This window comes from Cryptotermes secundus, unplaced genomic scaffold, assembly GCF_002891405.2.
Source record: "Cryptotermes secundus unplaced genomic scaffold, Csec_1.0 scaffold1115, whole genome shotgun sequence".
NCBI lineage: Eukaryota > Metazoa > Arthropoda > Insecta > Blattodea > Kalotermitidae > Cryptotermes > Cryptotermes secundus.
This window is the reverse complement of record NW_019733848.1, coordinates 237,251-249,143: the sequence shown is the minus strand read 5'-3', so window position 1 is coordinate 249,143 and position 11,893 is coordinate 237,251. Positions and strand designations below refer to the sequence as shown.

General features: G+C 39.0%; 1 protein-coding gene across 2 annotated transcripts in view; it reads left to right on the top strand.

The window, feature by feature from the left end:
• Positions 1-900: 900 nt before the first annotated feature.
• LOC111868295 (lysine-specific demethylase 5A) overlaps positions 901-11,893 on the top strand; it is a 131,980-nt gene continuing 120,987 nt past the window's right edge. For both annotated transcript variants that reach the window (XM_023858830.2, XM_023858829.2), the window contains exons 1-2: positions 901-1,407; positions 8,063-8,140. In XM_023858830.2, the coding sequence (XP_023714598.1) occupies positions 1,198-1,407; positions 8,063-8,140 (288 nt within the window). In that variant the 5' untranslated portion in view covers positions 901-1,197. The remainder of the gene's footprint in view (positions 1,408-8,062; positions 8,141-11,893) is intronic.

Sequence of the window (11,893 nt, the reverse complement as noted above, 5' to 3'; positions counted from 1 at the left end):
TGTAATTTAAAGATCAATTTGTAGCCAGACTCCCAGAAATTTTGAGTGATATGTGTAGTTGATAACAGTGTCATAAATCGTTAATGGAGGGCATTCAAGTTGTAGTTTTTGAGCATGATGAAAGGCTATTGCTATTGTTTTCTCTTTATTAATAGTTAATCGATTCATCTCAAACTACTCTGTGATTTTGTTTATTATTTCATTTGTTTTCCTTTGAATTTCGTTAGCGCCATTTTCTGCTATAAAAATGCTAGTATCATCGGCAAAGAACGTAGGTATCCCATGTTGTATGCTGGCCTCCAGGTCGTTTATGTATAACAGAAACAACACTGGTCCCAGAACGGAACCTTGTTGCGTTGCGGTTGCCAGTTTCCTTGGTGTGCCATTTGCCCTAAAAATTTTGTTACTCTTATCATTTTATTACCGCGGCGGCGCGGGTTTGATCCCGGGTCTGGTCAAGTAGGATTTGTGGTGGACAAAGTGGCGTTGGGGCAGGTTTTCCCTAGTACTTCGGATTCCCCTGCCAATCTTCATTCCACTAATTACTTCACAATCACCCTCACATATCATCTGGGGCTGGTACAATAGGCCAGAAGTGGCCGCAGTACAAGGGACTTAGTCCCACCCCACTAGCAATAAAAAAAATAATAATATAATATAATTAGCTTGGGCCTCCAGCAATAAGCGAAGAAATTTCACTCACTGGTTTAATTTCCCTCCTAACTTGTGTACAATTGGCAAATTGAAGACTGTGAGTACAATACATTATTAAAATATTACAACAGATGAACACTTTTTGTACTTATTTATTAGACATATCCAAAAAAACTTATTTGTACCCCAAATGGTTTAATGTTGGCTATTCTGATTTTCAATTCAGTCACAGCCAATTGGCGTTGTCGAAGGAGAGAAAGAGTTACTGAAAGCATAGTGGTGATCGTGGTGATAGTGGTCTCGCTCTGGACGTGATTTCGACACGATCTCGACGATGTCGTATGGTGGTTGTTGTGTATAGGTATTACGTGTGGTTGAATGTTTTGTTGATGGAAATGAATGGGTTAAAGGGACGCTGGTGTTGGCACCAGCCCACTTGACGTGGGTTGGGACCAATGAAACGAAGCAAACCAAGTGATATGATTATTGTTTTTGAAAGAATTTGTTTCGTCAGTTTATTTTGACACATTGAAATCGTTGACAATGGTGTCCAGGGGAGACAGAGCAAGCTTTTCCAAGAGTCCCTCAACTGACAAATCGAAAGGGTCAGTACAAGACTTTGAATTTACGGTGCCACCAGAAGCTCCTGTGTTTGAACCAACGAGTGAAGAATTTCAGGATCCTTTAGGATACATAAGGAAAATTCGTCCAGTTGCAGAAAAATCTGGCATATGCAAAATAAAGCCACCACCGGTCAGTCTAATTATATTAGTTAATATAGTTTATATAATATTTTAGTAGTATGTTCGGTGATGGCAGACACATAGATATTGAACTGTATGTGACAGTTTAAAGGTCCTTGGAAATATTGAAGCAGCAACGTGCAATACTGTAGTTTCAAAATGGCTGCTCATTATTGTCCCCAGCTATTTAAATGTGGCCGTAGATAACTTAGCCCAGCCCCTCACAGAATCTAGAGGTATATGCAGTAGTATAATTGGAAGAAAGAACGCTGTTCTGTATACATATCCCGCATATATAATGTTAATTTATTGTAGCGTTTTGTATTATAAATCTCCCTATAAATATCTACCATTGTTACTTTTGATGTTTGTATTTAATTTCAGGAAAGTTTGGAGGTAAATAGGGTAAATAGTATGTTTTCTTTGTGTTCTGTTTTAAATATGCATCTTTTGTTGGTAATTTTAGACTTACACAGGAACAGTGCTGCTACAGTGGTGTAGCATTGCAGTTGGCATTGTTATTGAAAGTAGGTAGCTGTAAAGTTAACTGTTAGGAGACCCAGTACATAAAAGAGAACAACTTTTGTTTGTGTTTCAGGCATGTCATGAAAACAAAGTAACATATGCTTGGGAAGCTTGGGCTTTGTCTCAAGTGTAAAATGCTGTTACTAATCAAAATTGGCACACCACATTTTGATGAAAAGTGCTATTAGTAGCTGGATGTATTTCAGTAGGAATTTTCATTATTGATTGGATTTGTTCTTCCTGTTTTTTATTCAAGAACCACAGTGTTGAAATATACAGAATGAGAGCTCCTGTTTTATGTGGGTCTGAAGCTTCTCCTTAAGGGAAGTACATAGATGAAGGTGCAGGAGATCAAGATGCTGATAAGAATAATAGAGGGCTGCAGAATGTTGCATAATGAGGAACTTCATAATGTGTACTCACTACAAAGTATTATTAGGACGATGAAGTTAGGGACAGTGAGGAGAGTAAGGTATATAGTACACTCATTCATTCATTCATTCATTCATTCATTCTTTTATTAATCCTGTAGATCATGATACAATGATATAGTACAAGTCTTTCAGCTAATATACATTATTAAATACAACAATCTTAATATTAAAAAATATATAAGATATACAACATTTTATACATTATATACTATATACTTCTTATATCAGTAGCCAATATTTGAGAATTCATCGTTCAAATAGTCCTCCGTTGAGTAATAGCACCTCTGAATAAGTAACTTCTTCAATTCTCTTGTGAACTGATTTTTGTTTTCTATTTCTTTTATGTTGTTAGGCAATTTGTTGTAAAAGATACAGCCATCTACTGAAGGATTACTGTTATAAAGTTCTAAGTTGTGCCCATATATTATATTTAAGCATCCTGTTACACTCACACAATATATATGAGACAAACTCCGTCTTAAGTGCAACAATTTAATTGTAGTTCTTTCTTCTTTCCCTCCTCCACACTACATGTTTCGGCCCTAAATGGCCATCATCAGGTGTGTATTCTTACGTAGCTGCTACACTGCCCGTAGTTTAAAATTTAAAATCACCAGTCTTTCCAATTGTATGTATGTATAAAATCTTTGTTAACCTACACGCGTCAATTTTGATTTCTAAAATTGGCACTTTTTTAAAACTTCAATTCAAATTAAAATGTCTATAAATTTTCTTTTTCCAAATTTTTAAAATTTCCTAGAGGTACATGCCCCATGTCTATAGTGCTGCAGCGGCCACTTCTTGTTTTATCCCTGTTCGGGTACTGTTCTGTGTAGGCTCTCTCTGTGTGTGTCGCTGAACAGGGATAAAACAAGAAGTGGCCGCTGCAGCACTATAGACATAGGGCGTGTACCCCGAGGAAATTTTAAAAATTTGGAAAAAGAAAATTTATAGACATTTTAATTTGAATTGAAGTTTTAAAAAAGTGCCAATTTTCGAAATCAAAATTGACACATGTAGGTTAACAAAGATTTTATACATACATACAATTGGAAAGACTGGTGATTTTAAATTTTAAACTACGGGCAGTGCAGCAGCTACGTAAGAATACACACCTGATGATGGCCATTTAGGGCCGAAACATGTACTGTGGAGGAGGGAAAGAAGAAAGAACTACAATTAAATTGTTGCACTTAAGACGGAGTTTGTCTCATATACAGGGTGTCCCAGGAGGAATTGACCAAACTTCGGGAAGGTGTTCCTTATGTTAAAGTATGCTGATATAACCCAAAACACCTATGTCCAAAGTTGAATGGCTACGGAGATAATGGCCAGAGAAGTGTCAAACTTTGACTGGCGTCGCACACTTGTTGATTACAAAATACATATAAAAAGTGGAAGGAATATGTGGATTCTGTAATGTTAATAATGTACGTAACATCAAACTAACTTGTGAATGACATGAAGCCATAAAATTGAAGTACAAAATACTCGCTCGCCATGTCATAATTGTCCTTAGGGTTTCCAAGCACTATACATGACACATGACTGGCGAGCGATGACGTAACTTGCTGACTGCGCGTTCTGGTATAAGCCGACTACATAAGCACGGCTAGGGTGAATCACCACACTTAAGGACAAACATAGATAAGGCCTCTCAGCTGACAGGTACAGTGCGTGGACCTGCCAGAAGACCACACTTGTCTTGGGTCATTATCTCCGTAACCGTTCAGCTTTGGACATAGGTGTTTTGGGTTATATCGGCATACTTTAACATAAGGAACACCCTCCCGAAGTTTGGTCCATTCCTCCTGGGACACCCTGTATATTGTGCCCATATATATGATAGTGTTTATTATTTCTTGTGTTATATGTATTTGTTCATTCACTGTGCAGTTACACTTTTTTTTTTACATATAGGATTGTTTGTTGTATATATAGCGAGTATACTATTAGTATCTTTAGATTTCTAAAGCTATCCCTGCACGATTGCAGATGTTTTAGCCCTGCAGTGTATCTTACTGCTCTTTTTTGGAGTACAAAAATTCTTCTAGTGAGGGTCTTAGCACTATGTCCCCATACTATTATTCCATAAGATAGATGAGGATAGATCAAACTGTAATACAACATTCTTCTTTCATTTAAATCGAGTATTTTAGATAGCCTGTTAATTATGAACAGGTTATGGCTAATTCTACTGCAGGTTTTTTCAATGTGTAATTCCCAGCTCAAGGTACTATCTATTACTACCCCCAGGAAATTTGTGCTTTTAACATTTGATATTTCCCTGTTCTTTATTAGGATTTTTAGATTACTTTCCTGTCTGCATTGTTTTATCTGGAAGAGAATATAGTGAGTTTTAGATGGATTTATAAATAAATTATTTGTCTCAAAGTATTGCTCTTCCACTCCTATATTATTTGAAGTCGTCTTTTGGAGCTCATTCATATCTTGCCCTACATTCAGTCTTGATGTGTCATCAGCATACATTATTAATCTGCCTTGTGTTAGATGTGGGATATCGTTTATATAAAAGATGAAGAGTAATGGGCCAAGGACCGATCCCTGAGGGACTCTGTATCCTACTGGGAGGCTACTTGACAAATATTCTTTCATAAGATTGCCTTCTGTGTGTGTTACTTTTATGTGTTGAGTTCTGTTTCTGAGATAGGATTTGATTAGCTTATGTGGTATACCATGGACTCCATATTTGTATAATTTATCCATGAGAATGTTACGTTGAATACAGTCAAAGGCTTTTGATAAGTCTAATAGTACAGAGTTGCGTTTTATTTTATCATTCAAACTTTCTATTATGTTTTCAATAATTGTGGCAGTTGCATCAATAGTAGATTTATTTTTCCTAAATCCAAACTGAGATTTCTTAAGTATATTGTGTTTTTCTAAAACTGCTATTATTTGGTTAGCTATTACTGTTTCCAGAACTTTTGAAAGGGCAGGTGCAAGAGTAATTGGACGATAGTTATTTGCATCTTCTTTTATCCCATGATGTGAAATGCGCACAGAATTTACTCAGAAAATTCGAAGAAAGTAGACCTCTGTATAGATCAGAGGATAAGGTAAAGTTATTCATGGGCTTAATTAATTAAGCACTATGCCATGAAGATGTATGGGAGAGTGGAGGTAGAGCTCCATTATCCTTCACCTCAGCACTAGATGGAGGTGAGTGGTCAGCTTTGCACTGCTGCTCCCTTACCCCTTGGAAAGAGGCCCCAGTGCTCATTATGTAGGAGGCTGGGTAGGTCCCAGAGCTGGACTAGTTGTTATGGAGAGGAGAAAAACTGTGGCCCCTGCTGGGAATTGAACCCTGATTTTTTGGTTATCCAACCCATAGTGTAGTTGCTATGCATGTAGATTGGAGGGTGGTATTCAGATTGATTCTAAAGAAGTAAAGGGTGAAGTTGTGGTGTAGAGCCATGGAAATCTATTTTATCTTGGCATGGCTGAGACTGCCAGAGAAGAAGTTTTGCACTGACATGCCCTGAAAGCTTCAGACCTTTGTACAGTCATCTAGCTTAGGATAGGAGCGAGTGGTACACTTTGTGAATATGGAATTGAGCCTTTGGGTTCAGCAGAATTGTGGGAGTTTCCCTGTAATTATCTAGCTTCTAAGTGTGAAAGTTCAAGAAAATCAAGAGGGATTGAAACTGAATGGGACACTTCAGCTTGTTGCCTGTGTTGATGATCTTAAGTTATGAGGCACAAACATATGTACCATTAGAGAAAAAATGGAAGCTTAGACTATTGTAAGGTTGATCTAAAAGTACTGATAAAACTGAACATTTACTGCTGTCTGCCACCAGTATGCGCGTGAAAATTGTAATATGAGCATAGCTTATAAATTCTCCAGATGTGTGGCAGAGTTCAGATACTAGGGAATGACAGTAATAAATCAGAATTTCATTCTGAAAGAAATGACACTCAGATAAAATATGGGGAATGCTTGTTACTTTTGGGTTCAAAAATTGTTTTATGTTCCTGTCTCTCAACCAAGTATGTAAGAATGAAGATAGATTGAAGTACCAAGCAGCAAAGACTTGAGAGAGTGGAAGTGTAGCTACATACATGCTTAATCGTGACACTAGATGAGCGCAAGTGGTCAGCTTAACTACTCTGGCTGCTGCATCATCCCGGCAAAGAGTCCCCTATGGCCTCTGCAGAAGAGCGTGGAGGAGCCCCAGAGCTGGCCTGAATGCAGTGGTGAAGAGATAATCTTTGTCTTTATGGGGAATGAAATCATGATTGTCCAGCCCATACTCTCTTTGCTATGTCAGCTGAACTATCCAAGCTTCAGAGGTTAATATACGATGGGGTACCCAAAAGAAACCGAACTAATATTTTTGTGGGCAGAGCTTTTGTAGTACTGCGTTTTGCCGCTATGAGCGCATAGAGCTAACATTCCTGAGTCGATAAGCCGACTACTGTTGCTTCAGAAGGTAAGGACTAGTTTCGGCAGAGTTTATAGTGACAACTGTTTTGTGATCCTCGTTTTTGCAATGGCTGATTTTCGTGAACAGCGTGCGGCGGTGAATTTCTGCTCTTTGCTCGGGAAAAGTGGAGCAGAAAGTCTTGAAATGTTAAAAACGGCGTACAAGGACGATGCTATGGGGAAAACTTAAGTGTTTGAGTGGTTTTCCCATTTCAAAAGTGGTGAAATGTCAATTGATGACAAACCTCGTTCTGGTCGTCCTTCCACGGCCCGAACACATGAAAATGTTGAAAAAATTTGTGAAATCATCAAGGAAGATCGTTGACGGACCATTGAAGAAATTGTGGAGCTGTCGGGAGTGACTTGGAGCTCAGCGGCCAAATTTGTGGCAGTCGGGTGACTGGTTTTTCCATTATGACAATGCCCCTGCTCACACAGCCCTGTCTGTACGACAATTCTTGACCAAAAATGATATGACCCCTGTTCCTCACCCTCCATACTCACTTGACCTTGCCCCGTGTGACACTTTTTTGTTTCCTCGAATGAAAAGAGACATGAAAGGAAAAAACGACGGAGGCGCTGTCAAGCATCTCAAAAAGATGAATTTAGACAATGTTTTGAAAGATGGAATAAAAGACTAGACAAGTGTGTTGGTGTAAGTGGAGAGTACTTTGAAGGGGATTGAAGGTTTGTGCTTGAAGTTTGAATAAATAAGTTAAAAAAAAAAAGTTTGGTTTCTTTTGGGTACCCCCTCGTATATGACACTATAATTTTGCCAGTTGTACTATATGGGCATAAAATTTATCCTCTGATGTTAGGAGAGGAATGTAGATTGTAGGTGTTCTCAGAACAAGGTGCTGAGGAGCATGTAGGACCTGAGAGGAAGGAAGTGATAAGATGGTGGAGAGAAAATAATGCAGTGAGGAATTTCAGAATTTGTACTGCAAACCAGAAATTATTAGGACCACCAAAGGAAGGAGGATGAGTTGTAGCAGACATGGGAAATGGGACAGATGAGAAATGTGTACAAAGTTTTGGTTGGGAAACTTGAAAGGGGGGAGGTGGTTGTGATTTGACTTGATGACTCACTCTAATATCTTTGAGTTAGGTTCTTTGCGGGCTACCCTATGGACAGTTTGCAAACTGGTGAATAATTCCTGGATTTAAGATGCACCTCAGTTTTTCAACAGGAGGAAATGTGAAAAATGTGTGTCTTATATTCAAAGTAATACAGTATTTTGTTGCCTTTCTTTCAGGATTGGCAACCTCCCTTTGCTGTGGATGTCGATAAATTCAAATTCACTCCAAGGATTCAGCGTTTAAATGAATTGGAGGTATGTCCTGTAATGGTAAGGGAAAGTTGTGATGACATGAGAGTGACAGGTTATAAAATGGTTTACAACAATGGAAAAATAACAGTGGTGTTTGTGAGTGGGAATTTTGTAGTAGAATGATGTAATTTTAATATGGATTGGTTTGATGTGCCATCTTAATCTTGAAAAGTGCTACTCCTCTGTGACATGTCAGGTGTGTGTGTGTCTCTAGACGTTGGCAGTGCTCTGCATATCCCTGCATGCTGTTGTATACATGCCAGAAACCTTATGCAGAAATATCTTTATTCTCTTCAGCGACTTACAGGTTGAATATTACAATGCAGATAGTATAGCACAGCTTCAAGTCAGCTTTATCTCAGAGTTGAACTTCAGTTTTGATCAGGGCTGGCAAATTTTTGGATCCCTTCACATGATTGGTCAGTTTTCCTCCATTCTGTATGCCACTGAAGTATGAGGGAGAGTCAATAAATTTGGGTCAAAAATTGATATAAAACGAAAAACGTGATAATCAAACCTGAGAAAACATTTATTTCTCGACATACTCTCTATCAACATTGATACACTTGTCTCATTACTTTACTAGTGCGGTGAAACCCGCACCATAGAAGTCCTTTTTGACTGTTATCTCAGCCACATCTGCACCTCTGTTTCAACCTCTTCATCATCAGCGAAACATTTACCAAGCAAGGTGGAACCGCTTTATGTGACAAGCACTTCCCAACATAAACAGGAAACATTTCTTTATGAATATCCTTTGCATTGAGTCCTTTTGCCCATAGAAAAACGCACAACAGAATGCTGATGTTCAGCAGTGTACTACTAAGGCATGATCGCCATTTTGACTACTGAAACCAGCCCCTGAACATGCGCATGCATGCCTGCTACCTTGACTATGAAGAAGTTCGACTGTACTACTACCTAGTGATAAACATAGAAATCTATTATGCCCATTACAACTGTTTTACTTCCACTTATGACTTACTGACCATCCTTGGTATAACATGATTTTTGCTAATTCAGTCCTTTATCTGAAGACTGCTGAATGTAATATTGAGTTTGGTTTAGTAAATCATAGGGTAATAATGTCTGAAGTCATCAGTTTTCAGAATGGGAAATACTTAACCCCTTCACACTCATTCTGTTTTTCAAGAATTCCATATTCAGGTGAATTAGGTTCAATTTATAAGTCTCACTTCAGAAATTCACCAAAAATACAATTTTTGTCAAAAACATAAGGAAAAAGCACACTTATTCACTATAAACAGCAGATTTAAACAAAATTAGCCTACACAACAAACAATGTGAAAGAAATAAAAACTGAAAGAGTTAAATAATAGAAATTTAAAATTTACATAATTTAGGCAAAATATAAAATTGTCTTTATGTTCTTATTTTCTTGTTACCAAGCCTGTAAGCAAGAGTTTATTTTAATATAAATTTTGGTATACGTTCTTTGCATGAAATGCTCTATCGTCTGGAACTACATCACGTTATGTAGATCAGTGCAAATGTACCTTTTGCATTTAGCGCTTGTGTTGAGGAAGCATTCTCCCTGCAGCCCCTTGTTGCACCTGGTGCATACTGTTCTGGCTCTCCCCCTCCTCTCCTTTGTGCTGCAGACAGTGCAGTGGGACTCTTCAGGGAGTTCTCTGAGTCCTTGTGATCACTGAGGATCATCTGCTCCAGCATTGTCCTTCAGAGCCCACCATCCTCCCCAAAGCTCTCGATTATGGACATAGTGTAGTTGTACCTGGATTTCAATTTGCCAGGCCCCTGTAGTCTTCCTTGTAGAGGATGTAGCTATTCAGCACCATCCTGGCTGTGATGTTGAAAGCTACCATTTTACAGTAACACACTGTCTACCTTTCATCCATATAAGTGTACAGCATCATGTTTGAAGAGCCAATGCCGCCCATAAACTTGTAAGATGTGATGATGTTTGGTTTTATTTGTTGATTGCCACCATGTGTTCCATGCACCTCCTGTTCGAGGGCTGTGGCATGACTGGAGAGAAGAGTGACAGGATTCTTTTGTGATTTCTTCTCACAGAAAACACATGTGAGGAGGGGACCAGATCTGCAATACATTTTTTGTCAAACTGCGGATTTGTTCTTGAACAGCTGGGGTGAAAGTTTCCTGTTCCTGCTAACAGTTCCAGTGATGTAGGTGCTTAGCTGATGGAGATGGCAGACAAGTGGGACAGGCATGAAATAGTTTTCACTGAAGACCTGGTAGCCTTTGTTGAATTACCCTCCAGACTCAAGCAGTTTTTCATGATGGTGTATGCGAGGCAATTTCTTTTTTTGGATGTTGTCCTTGTCTTCGTCTTCCTGAGGCCTGGCCCCTCTGTATATGAGAAACCTGAGGCAGTAGCTGGATACAGAGTTGCACAACATCCAAAATTTCATTCCTCAATGCTGTTGGTGCTTATTGGGCAAATACTGCATGAGACTGGTATTGTTTTTGGTACCTACCAGACCTTTTCACCACCAATTTCTTGATGAGGGGTGTAGGTGATGCCTGAATACCCTGTTTGCATGGTCCACAAGGGATTGGTACCTTGCACAGGGATCGTAGTCTGGTTCTTTGGGGCCTGGCAATCCTTTGTTGTTGACGAGGTGGAAGAAGCACAACAAGTGGGAAAAGCCATGCTTGGTAAACACTTTCCCAAACCATGGGGTGGCTTGGGAAGAGAGAGACCAGTATGATGCTGTGATTGGCTTTTTGATGAGGCCCATATTTAGAATACAGGCCAGGAGGAATCCTTTCATCTCATGCATGGTAATTCTTTAGTTCTTTAGCGGAGCGGGAACATTATCCGCTTTACTGCTAATCACTTGCTGCACATTCTGTCAGCATGAGGGTAAGGATCAAGTGTGTGAAGAAGAGATGGAAGTGAGCTCTAGGAGGAAATCAGGAGGCGGCATATGCTTAGGTCCAGACAGTTCTTGGAGTTGGAGACAAGAAGGTGAGGTTGCTCAGGTGACATAATTTCCCTGTAGTCTTCATCATCGTCATCCTCTTCACTGTCAGACACAGGGTGAGCAGTGGGGGCTATGGCATCTTCTTCACTTGTATCATCAGTGTCACCTTCTGGAATAACATCAGTATCACTGTCAGCTGTACCTGAATATTCCAACACGTCTGAGTCATCTCACCTAGAGCTTGACCAGCCATTGTCCAGTTGTAAATGTAAAAATAACTAACTATATATACTGTAAACTTTGTGAAATATACAAATATGATGAATAAGTTGTAACTTTATTATAAAAACAAATACTGACACTAAAGTGTGATATATTCACTGTAAAACAACTAGAACCACAGATTAAGATAGCATTGAACTTCAACGTTAACATGTGAGCTCAACATATTACATTTGTTAAAAAATATACAAGGTGTGGCAATAAAGAACCCGGATTACTTTTATGACTCATTTCCGGCCACGTCATTGACGAAGAGGAGGGTAGGGCATTGACCCTTGGACTTCCCTCTACCGTCACACAAAGTTTCATTCACGTGCATCGGTTAGTCTGGCCGCGACCATTGTTAGAAGCGGATCGTGTTTCTGAGCTCCGTCGGAATAATGCTGAGTGCTAATGCAGAACAACGTGCTAACATCAAATTCCTCACAAAACTTGGAAAATCTGCCACTGAAACTTACAATTTGTTGACAGAAGTATATGGTGATCAGTGTCTATCTCGCACGCAAGTTTTCGAGTGGTTTAAGAAGTTTATGGAGGGTAGGAAAAA